The 22,731-nt window shown below is 37.3% G+C and overlaps 2 protein-coding genes and 1 long non-coding RNA gene across 8 annotated transcripts; 1 reads left to right on the forward strand and 2 right to left on the reverse strand.

Moving 5' to 3' along the window:
- Window positions 1-1,204: 1,204 nt before the first annotated feature.
- Window positions 1,205-10,142, forward strand: LOC140976953 (uncharacterized). Of its 6 annotated transcripts, none has more exons than XM_073441412.1 (5): window positions 1,205-1,739; window positions 2,320-3,249; window positions 4,345-5,421; window positions 7,038-9,181; window positions 9,274-9,580. In XM_073441412.1, exons 1-5 carry the CDS (start codon window positions 1,523-1,525, stop codon window positions 9,346-9,348), a joined length of 4,443 nt encoding a protein of 1,480 aa, XP_073297513.1. In that variant the 5' UTR covers window positions 1,205-1,522; the 3' UTR covers window positions 9,349-9,580. The 6 variants fall into 6 exon arrangements, with proteins under 6 accessions (XP_073297513.1, XP_073297514.1, XP_073297512.1 ...); XM_073441413.1 differs by having other exon boundaries at window positions 9,280-9,580; XM_073441411.1 differs by having other exon boundaries at window positions 1,206-1,739; window positions 7,038-9,186; window positions 9,280-10,142.
- Window positions 10,143-10,888: 746 nt separating this feature from the next.
- Window positions 10,889-22,344, reverse strand: LOC140976954 (uncharacterized). Its single transcript, XM_073441414.1, has 12 exons — window positions 22,321-22,344; window positions 21,730-22,029; window positions 20,377-20,456; window positions 20,033-20,141; window positions 19,614-19,681; window positions 18,668-18,745; window positions 17,862-17,926; window positions 12,999-13,065; window positions 12,713-12,895; window positions 11,837-11,893; window positions 11,657-11,752; window positions 10,889-11,162 (listed from the first exon to the last, which is right to left on the reverse strand). Exons 2-12 carry the CDS (start codon window positions 22,022-22,024, stop codon window positions 11,028-11,030), a joined length of 1,233 nt encoding a protein of 410 aa, XP_073297515.1. The 5' UTR covers window positions 22,025-22,029; window positions 22,321-22,344; the 3' UTR covers window positions 10,889-11,027.
- Window positions 21,409-21,723, reverse strand: LOC140976956 (uncharacterized). Its single transcript, XR_012175347.1, has 2 exons — window positions 21,612-21,723; window positions 21,409-21,576 (listed from the first exon to the last, which is right to left on the reverse strand). It is a non-coding gene; the product is annotated as an uncharacterized lncRNA (long non-coding RNA).
- Window positions 22,345-22,731: the final 387 nt, after the last annotated feature.

The following is a 22,731-nucleotide window of genomic DNA, read 5'->3' on the forward strand; positions in this document are numbered from 1 at the left end:
GCCAAAGGAGATTGAATTTCCTGTTAATATTCCCGTTGAGATCCGCGTGTGGGGCCAAGATCTGCTGCGCATATTCTTCTTGCAACACCAAGCACTCCTCGCTTAGCAAAGTCAAACAATTGTTTTGTCTTGTTATTCCATTTTGTAAAAGAAATCTAAAAGTATTAAATATATATGTATTAAATAATCTTGCGCATTGTTTGGATAAAATTTTACTTAACGTGCCTTTTTCTCTTAAACCTACAATCCGTAGTAATTAAGCATAACTTGTAATTCTAGCTACATAGCAAAGAGAATTTTTTGGGATAATTGAGAAATTATACGTTTATGAATATTTTTCGGCTTGCTAAGAATTCGATTGTAAGCATTTTTTCCCACCATTGATGATGATTATAATAAAGATTATGACGTTCATATTGAAAGACACACAATTAGTATCCGAGTTAATGAAGAAGATAAAGAAAATGTGGATTGAACCAACCATATGAACAATCATTGCCTTGACTTATCCAAGTTAAGCTCGGACATGAATTCATTGGTTTGAATTGTAAATTAGAATCTCGATAAATGTTAATCAACTATTTACCGTTTCTCATAAATTATCTAATAAATTTCATGGCAAATATTATAATCTTCGAAAACAATACAAAACCACGAAATTGTTGCTATCTCGTTATTTTCACATATAGCTAATTATAGTAAGAGTATTTCTCTTTATTCATGAGATGAGTCAACCCTGCTCGTATTTACAATAAAAAGTAATATTTTTTTTTACATAAAAATGATACTTTTTCTGACCTAAATAAAATATATTTCCCACAAAATTGACACGTGAGACTGGCTCACAGTAGTTTTTGTGTTATAGTCAATACCAAACATAACATAATTATCTATAAACACAAACCTCTGATTCGTCTATAACGTCAATCCGCCTTACTTCTTCAGCTATATTTACTCATTGAGATTGCACAAAAACAGATATGAACTATCCATGTATTATTATTAATGTCAAAAGTGTTCATGATCATGAACACTTTTGAAGTAAATCTAGAACACCATTTACTCAACTTGTGCGTATCTTTGATTCAACAAGGAAGTTGGAAAAATTTTCTTATTCCCACAACGTACAACCCAGCATCGAAAATGTACAACCATTGGTGCGCACGCGGTAGAAACCCTAATCAAACACCAGTCCGCATCATTCACGAGCCATGAATTCTCACTCACAGAACAGACATAAATAATACAATGATGCCATATATAAATAAAAGGAAAGAATTCGATTGTCTTTGATTTTGTCCGTTATGGCTTACGCACCCTCACTTTCAACTGGCCCAGAAAATTGAGAAACAAAATCTAAATTAAGGTGTTTTGTCTCGCGTATTTGTGATTTTAAGAGCTTTTTTTTTTTGAATTTTTTCATGGGACCCTAGAGTTAAATTGGATTGGCGTTCTTTTCTTGGCGTCCGAGGCTTTGATGAGGTTACGAGGTACAGAATAAGCAATAATTTGTCAGGATTTGATGCCGCCGGAGCCTTTTCCATGGGATCGGAGAGGTTTTCGGAAGCACGAGAAATCTGGGACGGACCCTCGTTTTGGCGGTGGGTACGGAGCTGGTTGGCCTCCCAGATGGCGAGACCAACACCACCCTGACGGGTCGCCGCCTTATCGCCGCCAACACTATCAGCAACAGCAGCCGCGTTGGCACCCTGATATCCGTTCTGACCCTCTTCCTCCTGGTCAGTATTCAATCGAATTTCGAATTTTGGGCTTTTTTTTACGTATTATTTTCTTAAGCGTGATAGAGTCTGAATGCTGCGGTTTTTTATTGGACCATTCGGTTACCCTTCAGTTTTGTCAAATTTAGGCTATACAGAATTTATTTTTGGTTATTTGAAATTGGTTCTGCCGTTCTGGGAAATTTTTTTAGTAATCAATGGAAAGTTAAGCTCTTTAGCCTTTAAATTATGAGGAAAAGTTTTTTCATATTACAGTCTTAAGTAATTTGTGAAAGAAGACACAGGGACCCTGGTACGTGGCCATAATTTTCATTTATGAACATGTGTTTGGTTTTTTTGTGGATAAGGTGGGAGTAGATCTGATATGTGAAAAAAAAGAATAATTGAAAAGTTTAACTAGCGTCTATGGTGTTAAATCTGTCCTTCTATTTTTTTTATTGCCTTGACAAGTGCTAAAATCTTGCTCAGGCGTGATTGTTTTAGGGTATGCTTTACTTTTTTTTTTTTTGGTGCTCTACGAGTTTACAGCCTTCCAGTTTTGGCTTTTAAATATTAAATTTCCTTGTTATATCTCCTGGAGGTCATGGAAAACAAGCTGGTTGGCACATGCATCATGATGAGGTTGGTCAGGGATTTCTTCCCTATGGGTCTCGATTCAATGACAGGAACTTAGATGAAGAGAATTTTCGGCCTTACGGTCTGGGCAGTGATGGAGTTAGGCATCTCCGAAATTTCAGAGATAATAGGGGGTCCTTTAGCCAAAAATACTGGAGAGCGACCTCTTGGGAACCTGCTGCATCCTCGGACGGTCCTGGAAGAAGTGCCGAGAATAATGAACAGAGGTCTATAGAGAATGCTCAAGCTCACAATAATTATGGTGCAAACAACATAAACGAGAGCAACTTCTCTCATCCCATTCCTGATGAAGTCACTTCAGAAAAACCTGATTCTATCGCAAAAGAACAGCCAGATAAGGATGGTGGCAACGTGGACGTGTTGGTGAGTACAGGGAAATATGACAAAGAAACACGCTTGGGGTCAATAAATTGGAAGCCTCTGAAATGGTCAAGGTCAGGGAGCTTATCATCAAGGGGCTCTAGTCTTAGCCGCTCAAGTAGCTCAAAGAGTATGGGAGTGGACCCTATTGAGACGGCTGCTGACTTTCTGCAAAAGAAAGTGACACCAGTGCAGTCTACTACTGCTGGTGCTGGTGCTGGTGCTGGTGCTGCTGATTTGAGGATATTTGTTGTAGCATCTTCCGAGGAACCTATTTCCAGGAAGAAGCCACGTCTTGGCTGGGGAGAGGGACTGGCAAAGTATGAAAAGAAGAAAGTTGATGGCCCTGAAGATGATGCAATAAAAAATTCCATGGTCATCAGATTCAGTAATATAGAAGAAACTGTGAAAGCTCACACCATGAACATGCTTGAAAAGAGTCAAAGAGTTGCAGATTTGGAAGATTGTACCTCACCAGCAACTCCGTCTTCGGTTGCTCGTAGTTCTTCCCCAGGTAATATTGGTTCATTGCTACATAATTTACCTTCCTTTTATTACTCCATTATCCTTTTATTGAGTCACAACCCGCAAAAGTTTAGGTGGATTTGTAATGACATGGGAGCATGTACATCTGCGAGGAAGTAGAGAGCCTAGACGTGATTTGTTTTTAGTGGGATATATTTGAGTATCTTTATGACTATGCTTTTAAGTGTATTTTAGATAAGAAATGAGACTGGTTTGGGTCGTGTCGAAAACAACACAAGATTTGTTTAATACGGATCTTGGACAAATGCTCGGCAAAAGAGGTAAAAATTTTTGGATAGAGGTGATCCATAGAATTTGTTGGGCAATCTGGTTAGATAGAAATAAAAGAATTTTTGAAGAATTAGAAGACAGTACAGAAGAATGATGGGAAAAAATCAAGATCAAAATAGCAAACTGGATTGGATCTAATAAAGAGTTTCAGGGCTTATCGATACTTGATCTTCTACGAGATTGGACTTATGTGTATTGTTAATTGAATGCTTTTCTCTTTCTTGGTAGTGGACCACTAGTCCACTTCATGTAATGGAAACAATCGATATTAATGATATTATTATGTTTCTTATCAAAAAAAAGATATCACTGTACTTGCTTTATGATTCTAGTTTGTTTTTCATGCTAGAGGTAGGCCAGGGGTTTATTTTCAATCAACCACTTTTTTTTTGTCTGAGCATGCAATCACTGTTGTAACGAGTTTACGAATTCGGATCTTGAATGCGAAGTATGTAAAAAATTTTCTGTTGACTTTGTATTTGAAGAAGAAGCTATTCATCGCTCCGTTGACTTTGTATTTGAAGAAGAAGCCATTCATCACTAGATAACTTCTGATTGTGTTTTTTTTTTTCGCCTATTTTAATGATAAAGTAAGCTTCTTTGTATTGCTGATGAACTCCTGGTTGTGATTTTTAATATTATTTATTTTCGCAGAATTGAGATTGCGTGATTGATGACTGGTTATAATTAAGGACTTAATTTCTTTGCTCATTTGGTCAGTAGGTTTCTCTTCTTCGTCTTTTTCTTCTTCTTCTTCCTTTATACTTATTTCGTTTTTGTTCAAGTGTTACAGGTATTGAAGATAAAGAAACCATCGATGGTGCAAAAACTGAACTTGGAGCATCTAATTTCAGCTGTTCACCCGGTACTGTGTCCCGGACTCCCTTTGATGGACCAACATTTAACTTAGAAAACCTGGAACTTGCATCAATATCTTGCTTGAGCTCTTTGGTTAGTGAATTGTTACAATCTGGGGATCAAAGTTCTGGGAATACTTATTATGTGGGAGCCAACAAGTTGTTCTTGTGGAAGAGTGACATATCAAAAGCACTTGAAATTACAGAATCTGAGATAGATTCGCTGGAAACTGAACTGAAGTCATTGACATCAGAACGTAGAAGTTACTGCCCTCTTCCAGATGTGCCCAGCTTGCAACCAGAAGAGATCCACTTGAAACATTTTGAGGAGAAAGTTACCAATTCCAATTTTGCTTTCAGGCTTGCTCCTTTGCACCTTGTCTCATCTGAATGTACGATTGTTGAAAATGCACCTGTTGCAACCGAAGCTGAGCACGTGAGGTTGAAAGTAGAGAACACCGATAACACAGGATGTGCTTCCTCAAAATGTGTCGAGGTGTCAACTTCTGCAGATGCCTACAATTCTAGTGACTTGGTTGAAAACTATCTAGATAATTGTTTGTGTGATGGGAAGAATGTTGGCCGTGCTGATTATGACGAGCTGATTGTAACCAAAAGTTGTCCAGATCTTTCTGGGACCTGTGATATGCATTGTGATATACGGGATATTTATGACTCAATATTGGCTTCCAATAAAGATTCTGCAGATGTGGCTTCTGAGGCTTTAAGTAAGTTAGTACCTTCCGAAAATAATATCTTCAATTTTGGAATGGGTTCTAGTGCTTCTTGCTTGCAAGGAGATCTCACAGTTATCAAAAAGAACTTTCTAAAGAGGAAGCGATTTCTAAGGTTCAAGGAGAAGGCTCTCGCTCTTAAGTACAAGTTATTTCATCATTTATGGTTGCAAGGTCGACTAGTTTCTGTGAGGAAACTTCGAGCGTGGTCTCAGAAGAAGCCAGATCTAATTGGGCATAAAAAGTATCGTTTCAGTTGTGATCGGATTTCTGCAGCTGGTAAAAAACATCCATCACTATGTACTTGCATAAATTTTATGTTCTCATCAATTGCTTTATATTTTTACATAGATGCAATTCACCACTCCTCATCAGTTATCAAGGGGTGGTGCGTTTGGGTATAGTATAATACACTAATACCGTAGATTTCAAATGTGGTGAAAATTTCACCATATTCATCCAGCATTTACATGTTACAGAATGACGATGAAATAAATGTTTGAAAATGAATGACTTACTTTGCATTCTCCACATGTGCCTTAAATACATCCAAGACCCCCTTTAGAGGTGTCTTGAGTTTTTAAGTGCACGAAGACGTGTTCTCTGTCACCTGGGTTGCCTCTAGACACAAGGTGTATCCACTATCCTTATTGGTTCTTGAGCTCAGGCGCTTACACATTACTAGAATTGGCTATTGTTTTGGAATTAATGACATGTGGTGCTCTTAATTCTATTTTGTTTTAACTTGAACATTATGTTGACTATGATTAATTTCTGTGTAAGAATTGTGAGTCTTTTTTGGTTGGAAGTTTTTTGGCATGCCCTTGGTTCGTAAGATGAACGACTGTGAGTGGAATTTGATTTCATGCATTCAGTTGGCTTTTCTTCATAGAAAACTTAATGCTGATACTGGGATTAGAGATTACATGGGAGTTTGGAGGTCAATTTCATTTGTCTTCAAATCTGAAGAGCGAGTTTTGGCAATACTTCAAAGCATACTGAATACTGACAGTACGAATAAAGATCATATCATAAATCAATTTCATTTGGACATGAGTCTGAAAAATGAGTTTAGGCTACAGATTTGATTCTAGATTGGCTGTTCATCTAACAAAAGACCCATTCGTAGGTATTTAAATTTGACTCACTTTTCAGTGTATTTTATTCGGCACCAAGGGGGTTACTCTCATATGCTGATGGATGGATGTAGATCTAGAGTGTTTTTGGGTATATAATCTTTTGGGTCGAAAGTGTTGTAGCTGAAAATCAAGTAATTGGATGAAATTTTTTTCTTAGCCAAAAAATTAAATTTGAAAAAATCTCCTTTTTCACTAATATGTCCATACATAAAGCTGTTTCTGTTTTTCTGAAGATACATATTTGTAACTTTGGTTAATACACGTTCTTTTAGTCTAATTGCTTCTGTATTGAAACTGGTCTTTAGATTAAAAATCTTAGATGCCTATGTGTGGTAACTGATATAAACTCGAGAATTTTAGTGTCGCACATCTTCCTTCTCCTGTCTGCATGCGCTGCATGAAGCGGGGACTTCATCTTCTTCTCACTTTATTGCTTTGTTGTAAATATTCAAATATGAGAAAGGTTAGTTCCTGACTAATTGATTTGTTGGTTGGATATGTTATAGTCTTCTTTGGTGTTTGAAGTGTCTGCATTAATGATTGATGAGATGTGTATCAGTGTTTACTTTGAAAATGAGCTGGTTTCTGGTTTGGAGTGGTTCCTTTCTGTAGTTGTTTTGCAAATATTACTTGATTTTCTTTTTGTATTTCCTTGTGTATTTTCGTTAATTGCAGGAACATATTTAGATTCCAAATTGGTTTGCATCAGAAAATCCCTCCTGACTTTTCATTAATTCTCCATGACTATATTTACAGCTGGGAACTCTGAAACAGTCTTGGCAGAAGATATGATTGATTTTGTTAGCAGGCTGCTTTCAGAGTCCTTGTTTAAACCATGTAGAAATACTTTGAAGATGCCTGCTATAATTTTGGACAAGAAGGAGATGCAGATGTCAAGGTTTATTTCAAATAATGGTCTGGTGGAAGATCCTCGTGCTCTTGAAACAGAAAGGTCTATGATCAATACCTGGACGTCTGAAGAGAGGGATATCTTCATAGATAAGCTTGCTACCTTTGGGAAAGATTTCAGGAAGATTGCATCCTTTCTAGATCATAAAACAACAGCAGAGTGTGTTGAGTTTTACTACAAGAATCACAAGTCGGACTGCTTTGAGAAAGCTATAAAGAAGTCTGACATTTTTAAATGTAGTAAGTCCCAATCGACTATATACCTGGTTGCATCACGTAAAAGATGGGGCCATGAGGTTGCTGCAGCTTCCCTTGATGTTCTGGGTGCAGCATCAGCTATTGTGGCTAATGCCCATACGGGTGCAGAGATTCACCAGAAATGCACACCTAGGTTTTCTTTTGGTGCATCCAACGCTCACAAAGCACCAAGGTCATATGATAGTCCTTTTCAGAGGTTAAACAGTCCAGATCTATGCGACAATGAGAGAGAGGCTGTAGCTGCTGATGTGTTGGCTGGTATTTGTGGTTCCATATCGTCCGAGGCTGTGAGTTCTTGCATCACGAGTTCAGTTGATCCTGTGGATGGATATCAGGATTGGAGGTGTCAGAGAGTTGGGTTTTCTATGAAGCGTCTGTCAACCCCTGAAGTTACATTGAGTGTTGATGATGAGTGCTCAGATGAGAGCTGCGGGGAGCTGGATTTTACTGATTGGAGTGATATGGAGAAATCAATCTTCATTCGGTCCCTGTCATCTTATGGCAGAGATTTCGATATTATCTCACAATGTGTCAGAACAAGATCCAGGGACCAATGTAAGGTTTTCTTTAGCAAAGCTAGGAAGTGCCTTGGGTTGGATCTGATTCAACCTAGACAAGGTAATGCAGTCTCTGGGGATGCTAATGGAGGTGGTAGTGACATGGAAGATGCTAGTGCTGTGGAGACTGGGCCCGTTCTTTGCAATGAGGGATCAGATTGCAAGATGGAAGATAATCTTCTGCCATCTGACATGAAGTCAAGGCATGAGTATGATATAATAGAAAGCAAACGGCAGTTGAAGCTTGATTCAAAGAGATGCGAGGAAAATAATTGGCTAGCGTCTCGTGATCCCGTGGATACTGATTCTGTTTCAAAGAATTCGTTGATGGGTAATTGTCTACTCAATAATCATGTTATGGACTTCAATGTGGATATCGTTAGACAGAATGGTGCAAATGGCGTGTGCGTATCTGTGCAGGAACTCAGTACCATGGATGTGTTCTCTGATGAGGAAACTGTACGAAAGATCGAAGAGGTGGCTGACCTTGGCCTGCGAAAGGAATCAAGTGAAGGTGAGAAGGCTGCACCTGAAAACTGTACTGAAAAAACTGGTGTTGATCCACGGGACCAGAATAGCCATACAGCATCCTTGAGGTCCTCTACACTGTTTTCTGTACCAATTAGATATCAGAAACTTTCAAATCATAATGCTTTATCAGCTGTTGGTGTTGATTGGGTTGATGGCGAGCATTCTCAGAAAATTTTTAGTACAGGTGATTGTCAGCAGCAATTATCTGGTCACAAATGTTCAAATCCTTGTCAGTTCCTAAGAGGGTCCCCGGTTCCGGGGCCCATAGTGAATGAGGAGATAAACGGGTCTGTTATTTGCAAAAAACCAATTCCGCATCAAAATTCCTCTCATGGAAATTTGCAGTCTGCCCATCGTGCAAAGTTCTCTCTTCAGAAGTGTAGGAGCAGCTCAAGAAATCATTCCCATGATGTCGAGGCTTTGCGTCCATTGCAACGACACAGGGTTGGTCAATCTAGAACCCAATCTAGTTACTCATCTAACGAGGAAAAACCTTTTAGGAATGGTGATGTAAAATTGTTTGGCAAAATATCAACATCCTCTGAGCAGAAATCAAATTGTGGCAGACAACGAACTGATGACAATTGTGGTCAGCATCATAAATTCAATGGCCCGACTCTGAACCTGAAATTCAGTGGTCAACAGGTCAGGTTAGATTCAGCAGTATCAAAATTTGATTGTGACCATCACCTTGGCTCTGAAAATATTCCTGTTATGAATTTTGGTTATTGGGATAGGAACAGGATGCAGACTGGCCTTCCTCCTGTGACCGACTCTTCCCTCTTGTTGACCAAGTATCCCTCAGCATTTAGTAATTATGCTATGCCTGCAGCAAAAGTCGAGCAGCCACCACTTCAGAGACTCGTGAAGAGCAGTGACCTCTCTTTCAACTGTGTTTCAGTTTTTCCTAGTAGAGATCTATGCAACAGCAATGGATTGACAGACCATCTAAAGAGTCGAGAGGCGCGGCCTTTTTCCATAGATGTGATGAACCCACAAGATATATTTATGGCTGGCATGCAAAGAAGGAATATATTGAATGTCGTTTCGGGAGTCCAACAGCAATCAAGAGGGCTTGTTGGAATTAATGTTGGAAGAGGAGTGCTTGTTGGAGGCCAGTGTTCTGGTGTCTCAGATCCCGTTGCTGCCATCAAAATGCACTATGCTAAAACTGAGCAATTTAGTTTGCAGTCGGGGAACCCAATGAAAGAGCACATGGAGACGAAAAGGGACATAGGCAGGTAGTGGTAAACCTTTTGCGGTAAAAATCTCTTATTTTTCCGCCATGTAAAATAGATTTTTAGGACCGATTCAAAATCCATCTGTTTTTTGTTAGAATTCTGGATGTTGTAATGTCTCAGGAACTTTGTATTTGCTGTATTTAATTGATGGAAATACAGAAATAATGTGTCATAAGCTTGGGTAGGAAGTAGGATATCTCTGGCATGATGTAATTTGTGAGTGTTGACTTGTTTTGACTTTAGTGGTTTCTACCTCTTTTAGGCAAATCAATAGACGGGGAGAGTTGGATGTTTCTCCCGAACGACCAAATAGCGTTGCCAATTTACCGAGGTGCTGTATTGTCCTAATGCTGTCATTTCGATGAATTTTGTTCAAATTCTTCCAATTACAAGTTTTTTCTCAAGTTTTAAAATCATGACATGGGTACGAGTAATCGAATCCCCCTCCTTTATTTCACAAACGTGTGGAGCAACAGACAACAAAAAAATGGAAGAATGCACGGGTGGAGCACGACTAACCTAGCCGTCCTAGTGCTTGAAGTTCCAATCTCATGCCCAAATATTCAGTTAAGATGTTGAGGTTTATGGAAAAGGCAGTTCTTGCTGCAGACAGAGAGGGAGATAAATTGGGAGAATGCATGGGTGCTGCACGGCTAACATAGCCGTCCTAGTGCTTGCTGCAGACAGAGGTTTATATGGTATTTTCTATCATCGAAATAAACCTAAGATGTTGAGGTTTATGGAAAAGGCAGTTCTTGCTGCAGACAGAGAGGGAGATAAAACTTCATACGGTATTTTCTATCATCGAAATTAGCCGGAAACTACATATGGCCAATATGAGCATTTCTTTTCTTACAATCCCAATCGGTGAGAGTAATAAATCGATATTTGAAATGCTGGTAAAAGATTACCAAAAATTTAGAGTGCTGATTAATATAATATGCGACAACTTAGTAATAAATTTACCCTACACGATGTCAATAAAGAGTACACATATCACGTTAGCAAAAAAAGAAACTAAGACATGAATATCTTATATTATGGACAACATTGTAATACTGCTATTCATGATTGTGGAGACATAACTGAGAGTAGGTGTGAAGACTCGCAATGACACCAACAAAAATTTGAATGATTACTTTATCTGGCAGTTCCTCGACTCCAACCAAAGTACAAACAATCATACAATCACTGGCGATAGACAAATATGTAAACACTTTTGAAAATACATCCATATTTCAAGGTAAGATTTAATCTGGGATTGAATCCAAGCTATTGCTTCCGACTGCATTTGCTCTTCTCTCAGCCTGCAGTGAGCGGCATAAGGATTCGAGTTTTTCCTTTTGATTTCTGGTTTTCTCGAGCTGCTTCTTCAGGCGTTCCCTCTGTATAAAATAGGATGTTAATGTTTCCAATATGAGTTGAAGACAGCAGTCCTAACGAATGTATTAGTCAAAAGGCATGAATAATGGTCATGTCAAAGAGTGAAGGAGTACTATCTTCATGTTTATCAGAAGTTGGTATAAATGGATCTTTTTACACACGGGAATTTTCTAGGTTATTTTCCAGGAAGTTACATGTTTTTTTCATTTTTTTCAATGCGTGTCTATCCAATTCACCAGATATACTGTATCAAAGGAGTGTCATAGAACCATGCTTTTGCAAAAACAAACAAAAGAAATGAAATATTCAATGCTGACAAAATCTACACACTAATATAACTGGCAACACTCTGTTCATATGACTTCTTCCATGGAGTTCCAACTTCATTTAATATAATCGCAGGGGAAAGTAAGTTTTGAAAAAGTAAAATGGAAGAGAAATAAACGTGGAATCAAGTGACAGAACCGCTGAAAGAAGACATTAAAATCAAACATACCTCATCTGCAAGTTCTATAAGAGTAATGTCTGATTTTTCACATTTGCTCTTCAAAAAGGTGTTTTCCTTCTTAAGTTCCTTTATCGATTTTGCCATCTTGTTTCAAGAACAGAAACATTAAGGATGATAATTTGCTTTATAAAGAAGAAGAAAATGCTGTGATATTGAGTGCTTACGTACCTTCTCAATTTCTTGCTTAAAAGTTTCAAAAACCTCGTGGCTTTTCAGTAATGCTTCCTGGGAAACAATTAAAAACACAATTAGATTGCGAACAATAGCAGATAGCAGGTGGAATCTAAAAATAGATTGACTGTGTCAAACAAAGCAAAAAAATGAAATTAAAGAAGAAAAACAGGACTAGGACATAAACTCTAAATCGTTATTCATCCTCTTATCTCCATTTAACTTTGTTTAAATAACTTCAACTAGTTGCACACAGGAGATTCTCGCATATCCTCTGGATTGTCCTGGCACTAGTGTTTGGACAACATTACCCTGTCAAATCCATGCTGGAAATCCAAATAATAAATTCAGTTCTTCTGCGGTTGCGAGGTAGATTAATGATTTTAGAGAGTGTTCTTCCAAAGAATCGTGGTCCATGTCTATTAGCACAGAATCTGTTTGAAGAAAAATGGAGAACTTTTCAAAATGATTTTAATTCTTTCTCAGATTATTAAAAATTCAGGCATCTAAGTAGGTCCATGCTTACAACTTTAATGATCTCAGTAAATTGAAAGTGCAGTTCATCTTCCTTTCCATTGACTCGGATTCCTTTCATTTAATTTATTTTGTTCTGATTTTGATTTCGAATCGGGAAAGATTAAACACAAGAAAAATATCCAAAGGGAATGGGAACATGTGAATAATAAGGCCTATTTTTTTGTTGACCCTCGTAAGTAAAAACGGAAAGGGAGAAAAAGATAAATCAATATCTAGTATAGAACATTGATATTGTGCAAAGATAATTGGGTAACTTTAAAATGTGCGTCTATAAAAGAAAATATTCCTGATAAAAGAATCAACCCTGTAAGGTGTGGAGTGAAAGAATTCTCCTACCTGGAATTGTTGGAACTTTTCACCGTCAGCTGTTAACTGCAACCTCAAATTTTTTTCAGTTGCTAGCAATTGTGCAACTTGTTCTGCATAAAGTTTCATCTGGGATTGCTCCTGTTTCAATTTCTCTTCTTGTTGCCGATGTTTCAAATCGGCAAGCTGAAGTTCAAGTGTTTTTTGTTTCAACTGCAAAGCCAAGTCATGTGGAATGTTCAACTTTTGGACAAAATAGATAACAGGTGAGAAAAAATCTTATAACTAAAAATACCACACTTGACAATGTATCTACCTTCTGTGCATGTTGCTGCTCAGAAAGAGCATATTGATCGACAAGTTGTTTTAACTTGGTCTTTAACCTGAAGCGGGAGAATTTTGCATACCATTTTAAACAATTGAAAATTCCTCCCCCCCCCCCACCCAAAAAAAAGGACACAGAAACACAGGCAAATAATTAACAGATCTCAGTAATTTATTATTTTAAAATAATATGTGCTGAGTATATTGAATATCTTCTCAATTTTTATCTGCACAATGACCATCCAAAACGAATATAACATGACAGGCCAAAAGGTGAGTAATTTGAGATTGACTCCAGACAGATGGTCCTAGAAACTAGATTATGAAAATGATCTCTCCAACATAATTTCCGAGCCACATTGGAACCTAATCTTTAAAATTATTGCACTCGGCCGCACACAGCAGGAATTCAGGAACAAGATGGTCGTGGACATGTCAAAACAAAAGGAGAACCAGAGATAGTTGAAGCTATGACTTTAATCATTTGGCTCTATATCTTCACTAAGGTGGTCCCACGGAGAAAACCTGACTATGTAATGATGAAAATAAGCTTGAAATGATTTGATTGATTCAGTCAATCTTAGATGTTATAACAAATATGCAACCGTCAGTAGCATGGATAAGGTGCAGTTGGATGAAACTGGAAAGGCAGTAAATCCCAATCAAACTAAAAAGTCAAGCGATTGAACTCTTACTTTTTTTCAGCTTGTACACACAACACTTTATTTTGAATAATTATTGTGGTTTTTATGAAAGAGAAATAGGCTGTTTTATTCACGTTACTCTGAAATGGGAAAATACAACGAACTTCATAGAACTCTACGCCTACCTAGAAATCTGAAACTAAGGAATTTGTTCCTAAGAATTTAAAATACTAATGCATAAAGATAAAATCCTATCTAATCTTAATTAGATGATAATGATACAATATTTAATATTCAACAATCCCCCTAAAATTGGGTCATATAGGTTTAACATGCCCAACTTGGAACACAATTCTTCAAAAATAGGCCAATGAAGGGTTTTTTTAAAAATGTCTGCAACTTGTAATTGAGTAGGAATGTAACTCAGCTCAGTAATTCTCTTTTCAACTTGCTCGCTTATAAAGTGTCGATCCACTTCAATAAGTTTAGTCCGATCATGATGAACTGGATTCTTGAATATGATGATGACTGCTTGATTATCACACAATAGTTACAATGGGTGATTTCCTTCTACCTTCAACTCATTATGCAGTCTCTTGATCCACATTCCTTCACAAATTCCTAGAGCAAACTATTGAAATTCAGCATCCGCACTACTACGAGCTACCACTGATTGTTTCAGTATCCGCACTACTACAAGCTACCACTGATAGTCCTTCTCCAAGAGTACCTTCTAGATATCTTAACAGTCGGTATGCAACTCCCATGTGTTCTTCATTAGAGTTATTCATGAATTGACTAATAGCACACACAACAAATACAATATCCGATCGTGTATGCGACAGATATATAAGTTTGCCTACTAGCCTTTGATATATCCCCTTGTCAACCATAGGACTATCCCAGTTCGTTCCCAAATTGATGTTCGGATCCATGGGTGTGTCAACTGGTTTGCATCCCAACATACCAGTTTTTTTCAGAAAGTCAATAACATATTTTCATTGTGAGATTGAGATTCCCACTGATGATCTTGTTACTTCCATTCACATAATATATCTAAGGTGTTTGAGGTCTTACATTTCGAATTCCTTTGAGAGTAGAGCTTTTACATGTGACATTTCTTCCTCGTGATTCCCAGTAAGCACAATTTCAAATTCCTTGGATACTCAATGATGATTCCGTCGAGAGTACACCTAAATTGGTCGAGTGAGATGTGGACCACTAGAGGTTGAGAGCTCACTAGTTACCGGAATAGAAGATGGTTCACTAGTTCCTAGAGAAGAAGACAGCTCGGGTTCAATATGGATTATGGCAGGTGGCTCGAGATAAGAGATGGGTGGCATGGGGATCCCAAGTTTTCGGTTCTACATTGGATTTCTCTCCCTGAAATGAAGAGTTGGGATAAAAGGGATCATTCTCGAAGAATGTGACATACATGGAGGTATAGAACATTTTTTGTATTGGAGAGTAACAATTGTAACCCTTCTGATTCGGAGAATATCCAAGGCAGATACATCTGACAGCCCGGGGTTCGAGTTTATTGCGGTTATGGGAATGGACATGGACAAATGAGGTGCATCCAAAGACTTTGAGTGGGATATCATGATGTGCGAGTTGGAAAAAAAATTTAAGGAAAGTTTGTATAGGGGTTTGGAATTTAAAGACCCTAGAAGGCATTCTATCGATGAGATAAGTGGATGTGAGAATGACATCCCCCCAATAGCACCTAGGAACATTGTTTGTAAACAATAAAGACCGGGCAACTTCTAGGAGATGGCGGTTCTTTCTTTCATAAACATTTTGTTGAAGTGTGTCAACGCATGAGCTTTGATGAATGATACCCTGGGATTGTAGGTATCCCTCCAAAAACTGAATTGAAATAATCATGGGCTCTATTTGTTCGCAAAATCTGAATTTTAATATAGAAATGGGTTTGAATCATGGTGTAGAACTCTTTGAAATATGGGAAGTCTCATATTTGTCTTTCATTCTGAAGACCCAAGACAGACGTTTGTGATCATCGACAAATAATAGGAACAAACAGTACCACTAATATTTGTCACATTCGAGGGGCCCAAACATCACTGTGTATAAGGGAGAATGGTTTAGATGGTTTGTGATGTTGTGACATGAAAGTGGAATGTGTATGCTTGGGCAATTGACGAACATCACACTGTAAGGACTTAGAATTCATATTTTATTGAACAAAGATGGAAAAAATTTCTCACGGTACAAAAAATTAGGATTTCCTAAACGATAGTGCCAAATCAAAATCTCACTGTTCTTATTTGAATTTGACGTCATAACAGAATAAGACAATGCAGGTTTGTACAAATTGTTGGTCAGGCTTCTCTTGGAAGTGTTCATCTTCAGAAGATACAATCCCGCACATAGGTCAGCACCGCCAATCGTCCTCCCGATGCCAAATCCCGGAAAACACAAGAATCAACAAAGAATTTAGATGTACATTTGATATCGCTGTTGAGTTTACTCACTGATAACATATTGCAATTAAGATCTGGCACGAATAAAACAGATCGTAGGAAAATATCAGGAGTTTATTGAACTGAACCATAACCAGCCACATGTTAGCAAGCACCATTTGCAATGCGCACTGTTTGGGAATCTTTACAAGGACTAAAAGAAGAGAATTTCCAGATTTCCAGCCATGAGGCACCAGAGTCAACTATCTAATTGTTTGATAACTCAAGCTGCGTGATCAAAGCAAAAGAGAAATTATATCAATGTGCAACATTACCAAGTGCTAACCAGTGAAGAAGATGGTGCTGAATTATTCTGACAGAACAGTTTTTGGAGTACATCGAGTTGTTCTTTTGTGAAAGGTTGGGAATCATGGGATTGATCTTCCGTTACAGCAGCATTTGCTCTCCTTTCTCGAGCCAGTTTCCAATCAGCGGGCTTCCAATGAATTCTCCAAAAAGTATCCAGTGTGCGATTAGGCTTTCGGCATTTCGGACACCAAGGGCGTCCTTTCTTGAATTTCTCACTGTTGTTAAAGGGTTGTCACGAACTACCAGTACCCAAATCATCAAAAAAGGGTATCGGAGGCTTATGGACAGTGAGGGCAGATGTGTCTGTATGGGAAACACCAGCCGCAAGTCCCAGCATTATTTTCTGCGACTTTCTTCATGGCGGACCTCCGAGAACAGCACGCGAAGACTGGGCGGGGGTTTGGTCCCCAAAATTTAACCACGCACTTTAATCAAGTGTGCTGTTGAGGCCCAACAAAAATTTAAAGATTCTTCTTTGTTCCACAATTGCCCGATAGCATTTCTTGTCGTTGGGACATTTCCACTCGTAGGCCTCAAAGAGATCGAGACTGTAGAGTCCCCTTGTCGAAGGTCATGCAGGTTGCTTTCAATGCCAAATAGCGCCGATGTATTGTCTCTGGACGAATATGTGTCATGGGCAGCTTCTCATATCTCCCTTGCCGAATGAAATAAGAGGAAGTTTTCACCGATTTCTGTTATCGAGTTGATTAGCCAAGACATAATCATATTGTTCTCGGAATTCCACGCCTTAAACTTTGGATCGGTGGATTCAAGGCATTTTGATGCGCCGGAGATAAAGTCCTCATTTCCTCTGCCTCAAATAAATATGAGGATAGATTGCGACCATTGTAGGAAGTCTTCTCCGTTTAGTTACTGGATGGTTATTGGAGTAGGATTAGGAGAGGTATCGGCCGATGTTGGTGCTGAAGCCATTGTTTCGGGGCTGGAGGACTAGGGCAGTAAAGCCATGCCGTATTTGGTCATGGGTTTCTCCCGACTCTGATACCATGTGGTTTACATGAAAGTGAAATAGACTGTTTTATTCACGTTAATCTGAAATGGGAAAATACAATGAACTTTATAGAACTCTACGCCTAACTAAAATCTGAAACCAAGGAATAAAATTCGATACTGATTATCCTAATCCTAAGAATTTAAAATACAAATGCATAAAGATAAAATCCTATCTAATCATAATTAGTTGATAATGATACAATATTTAATATTCAACAGTTATCTGTCACCTAACATCTGTTCTGCAAACAAATACCCAACAAGAATGAAAACATCGAATACAATATTTAATATTCATCAGTTATCTGTCACCTAATAACTGTTCTGCAAACAATTACAGTGAAGCAGACATATCATTGACCTCTTTTTTTTTATCCATAATATTCATGACTTTTAAAATCTTACGTCTCATTCTCTTTCAGTTGAGATAGACAATCGTCTTTTTGCTCCTCCAGTTTATTACTTACTTCCTGCGATAGAGATGAGAAATGTGAATATGAAAGAGAAGTAAATGAACAATGCATTAATCCAGTGTGAGCCTTTGTACATGAAGAGATAATGTTACAGGGAAAAGTATTAGGCTGTTGGATGCTAAAAGTGGAAGATTGCAAGCTTATGCAAGACATTCAAATCAAAATTCAAGAATACATGTCTAAAGAAAAAAATAGACGCAGCCTGAAATAGGTTTGGAGTAGCATCATACACTGATCACAAGGAGATCCAACCTGATCCGTAGCTAATAATAATGATGTGGAAGAAGGTATTAGTATTACCAAATAAGAGGATGAACTATGTTGCCAACTAAATATTAGAGCTATAAAAACATGGAATAACCCAAAATCTGGAAAACCAAAAAGTTCGATCACAAAAGAAAAAAAAGGAGGGGAAATATGATAGGGACTGCAAGGGAGGGCAAGAAAGAGGGCAAGAAACTAACAAATTTAAAAATTAACAAGTTCTACAAAAAGTTGATAGTCGAGGTAAAGAATTGAGTCGTTCACAATAGACATCCACCCATGCTACCTGATTAACATGTTGGCAAAAGATTAGCAACTCTTTTTAGTTCAAATCATATCAAAATCTGGCATAGAAAAGGGGTTAATTACACATAATGAGAGATATGATGGATTTGGCTGAATCTGATCCTAACTCTAGATATAAAACCAAGACAGACATAGCTTTACAGTATATCAGACAGAATTTGTGTGTACCTTAATTGCGTCTTGAAACTTGTTTGACAGATCTATTCTTAAATTTTGACCATCTGAGGACACTCGTTTGCATTCATCCTGAAAAAGAAGAGCATTCCCTCATTTTTTCAAGACAACAAAACTATCAATTATGAGCCAGAGAAGATCAATACGACCACACCATATTAGATACAGAAACGTGGAAATCAAGCAACTGCAATGGTGCTTTTGAAACACTCACAAATTGCGCATAAAACCTCAAGATTTATCAAAGAACCCAAATCCTTAAAACATACATATTCTACCAGTGATCAGAAAAATGGCTGTCATCACTAAGATTCATGGAAAACATACCATGAATTTTTCCAACTTTTCTCAATCGATTTGTGAAGAATGTGGTACGTCTTCAACCACAATATCTCTTACTGTTTAATAAAGAAAGAGGGCCTTATAAAAACCGAATTTGGTGTATCTAAGTGGGATTCAAAAACTAGTCTTCAAGGTAAGGAAGCATACATAAATAAAATTTATTTTATTGTAATTCTGTACATATTTTAAATCTTTCTACAACATCTCATAACCTCCATCCCACTAATCCATTAGATAATCTTAATTGGAATTATCTTTTTTTTACAAATTGCTAAAATTTTATTGTAAAATTAACTTAATAAGTAAATATGTCAAGTATACGAACGAGAGTGCTTTTCACACTAGTTTACATCAGTGACAAGTATAATGCAGATAACTCAAGCTAGCAGAAGAAAAACTTAAAAGAGATGCAGTCAGCATACAACATATAATGACAAGTGTTCCTTCACGTCCACATTGGATCACAGCAGAGAAGCAAACCAAGAGAGAATAACAGGCTTTTAAATAAAATTGGGATTCTAAAGTTGATATAAAAAAGTCTACGAATCCTGGAAAAGCATGAGCTGAAGCAGATACTTTATGCAATACAAGGCAATACCATTAACATTTTATTTTGTCGTTGGAGCTCCCGGCACAATGACTCAAGCTTATCTCTAACAGCAATTGCTGCAGACAAGAGGAATTCATAGCTTAGCAAATAACAGGAAAGACTCCAGTAGTCACAACAATATGAAGCAGTCCATTTCAGATAAAATGTGAGGTTATGATATTCAAAAGAATCTAAATTTATTGAGATCCTCTGGCATGCAGCCATAACCAAATCACACAGTAATCAGGCATCACAGTAAAGCATCTAAGACGAACTCAATATGCTCAATAACATAAAGATACCAAATTTTGAAGGAAAAAAATAACTTGGTAAAAATGGAAGTCAAGTACATGGACCTACAAATCCTTCAGAAAACATCGATGAGAATTAACATGAGGGAATCAGTTGTCACAAAGACAATCAAATACCAGAATCTCTTTCAACAATTACTTGCTGATACTTCAGAGTGAATTCCAAAAACTCTTTCTCTGTCTTAAAGGAACGCTTTACATTCTTACGCTTTACTTCTGAGACTTCCTGGCATAAAATAAGGTGCAAGAGTAATAACTAATACTGAAACCAAAAGAGGATGCCATAAAGTATTTAATGTAATCTTTTCAAACTATAGATGACTTTCCAATAACAAAGGGCCCAGAGAGCACAAAAAGACAATTACGCTCCCCATGAAAAATTATATTAACTGTATAAACTTTTGAAAATAGATCGATAACAAATCAATTAATATTTTTAGGACACTGGTATTAATGAATACTTTTTTGTTGTTCTCAGCACTTCCTGTCAATGAAACATCTTCCAAACGAACTGCCTGAAAATCCATATCTTTGTCAAAATCTGTAAAATAAAGTGTTGTGAATTGTTAGTAACACCACTCAGACAATCAAAATAATGTTGCAAACTATTCTAGATTCCATGTCGCGTAGTTCTGAAAATTAATGGACAGCACTGATAGCAAATATTTGACAATTGGGATGCCTGTTAACATCTGTAGTGCTCTAAGGATTTTGTAAATCAAACCAAATGATCCGAGCTAAACATTATGCCAGAGTGTACGATAACACCAAGGAAACTAACCGTAGTCATGAATAACTTAAAGCATATGAACCAATTGTTGAAAAGTAGTAACACTCGTGTAAAACATGAATTCTAACAGAATACAACAACAGAAATAAAGTTATACCTCAGAACTTTTTAGTGAATGCAACTAGTATATGTTACCAAGAAAAGCTAAAAAATTGCAAGTGTTGACATTGAGAATGCCTTTGTCAGCTGAATTGGAGTAATTCTATCCCTGTGCTAAAAGCAAGCTCTAGGGTTGGTCACATGCATCCATTTTTCCCAGATAGAGGCATTATGATTTTTGAAACTTAAAGGGTTTTAGCATTCTGATAACGTGATGGGATATATTGAATATCGTCTTAATACAAATGAGTAGTCTCCTGCTACTTTTACCAACAGTAAATCGGTCCCATGGAAGAAGTAAAGGAAATTGGAAACACGAAATAAAATTTGCGGTCAGCAAAAGGGGAATAATTTGATCAATTGAGTTCATCCATTGACAAACAGGTCCTTCACCCTCTACAAATTTTCTTTACACCATGCAACTGATGGAAATACTGAATCAGAAAAATGCAAAATTGCATCTGTTCATCGTGTACTCTGGTTCCATGATCCAATTAACATGCATCGACAGGTAAAACTACACATTCCAAGGTCAATTAGAATAAAGAAATACTTGATATAAAAAAGTTCTTAGGCAGGGTTTCCAAGTTAATTTATTATTATAAAAAAATAGAAATAACTTTATGTTTGAATGAAAGAACGAAAAAGAGATTTGTAAAAAATCTTTGTCTCCTGAAAGAGAAGCTGCAGTGAAAGTCTATAAACCAGAAGTTCGCTTCAGTTTTTCTTGAGTGCTTTTGTTCCAACCAACCACCATTTTTTATAGTTTTCCCTATCTTAACACACTCTAAGCATAAGATCTAAAACCCAATTCACAACATCATTTATGATTTCACTTAGTTCTATCCTCATCAAACCATTTGACCAAACCACTTAAATCTTTATGCAAAAAATCTAAATCCTCGTGAAACGTAAAAACAATCACATTTCTCTTTATCATGATTTTCTTCTCCACGAGCTGCCTCGGTTTCCAATGGATCTGCCACAACAATCGCTTTATCTATTTGATCCCCTACATTTTCGTCAACTTCACCAAAAGATGTGCCACCGCCATCAGTTATCACTACATCCGACCGAGAATCAAGCTGCAATAACTTTTCTTCTTTGTAATCATTCGCTTCCTCCTCCAAACGTTCTGGAGATGAGGATTCAACAAACCCGTCAGGTAATGCGTCAGCTTCAGGAAGCTGATTCACTTCTGACTTCACTTTGTTTTCCATCTTACCTACACAGAACATCGAGATAACAGTCATCAGATTTTTGAAAACCATACATTTATTCTAGCATCACCTCATATTTGAATTATATTAAGTCATAAAACACAAATCCTACCCACTTACAAGTACTTAACTATCCCCATACAGTTCCACCAGCAAAAACACACTCACCTAAAAAAACCTATGCCTCCCCCAACTTTTAAATATAAAAAAAGAAACATAGATCCAAGCCATTAAATACCATCAATGAAAAAAATCTCAAAACATTATGAAGTACGTAATTGGCAACATAATAATACATGGAAAAAAGCTGGAACACTGTATAACTCCGTCACACGGCGCACACGCACCCCCACATACACACAGGCGCGTTTTATCACACAATTATGAGTAGATTTATCACTAATCGCGAAGAATTCACGAACCTGGAAGAGATTTGGATGGTTGAATTTCGATCGAAACGCAGAGAATTGCCGTGAGTGACACCTTCCAGAGAAAAAGTGGCAGAAAAATTGAGAAGTCGCTTTAATTTGGCAAAAACGCGCTTTATATAAATACGGTAAAATCGGGTGGGTTTCAAAATTCCAAGCATAGCGTTGGAGAATGGAGATACATACATATGAGGTTTTTCAATAATACAAATAATTTATCAATGATATAATTAATACAAATAAATATTATTAAATCTATTATTTATATTAGTTTTTACG

Source organism: Primulina huaijiensis, chromosome 5 (genome assembly GCF_012295235.1).
Source record: "Primulina huaijiensis isolate GDHJ02 chromosome 5, ASM1229523v2, whole genome shotgun sequence".
Lineage (NCBI taxonomy): Eukaryota > Viridiplantae > Streptophyta > Magnoliopsida > Lamiales > Gesneriaceae > Primulina > Primulina huaijiensis.

Excerpts from the sequence above, each read along its gene's own strand:
- LOC140976953 (XM_073441408.1), top strand. The coding sequence starts at position 1,523 with ATGCCGCCGGAGCCTTTTCCATGGGATCGGAGAGGTTTTCGGAAGCAC. Across the intron at positions 1,740-2,319 it reads TTCTGACCCTCTTCCTCCTG|GTCATGGAAAACAAGCTGGT; the intron begins GTCAGTATTCAA and ends TATCTCCTGGAG. Across the intron at positions 5,422-7,037 it reads TGATCGGATTTCTGCAGCTG|CTGGGAACTCTGAAACAGTC; the intron begins GTAAAAAACATC and ends CTATATTTACAG.
- LOC140976954 (XM_073441414.1), bottom strand. The coding sequence starts at position 22,024 with ATGGAAAACAAAGTGAAGTCAGAAGTGAATCAGCTTCCTGAAGCTGAC. Across the intron at positions 19,682-20,032 it reads AATTGTTGAAAGAGATTCTG|CAATTGCTGTTAGAGATAAG; the intron begins GTATTTGATTGT and ends TCTTGTCTGCAG. Across the intron at positions 11,163-11,656 it reads TTATAGAACTTGCAGATGAG|AGGGAACGCCTGAAGAAGCA; the intron begins GTATGTTTGATT and ends TATTTTATACAG.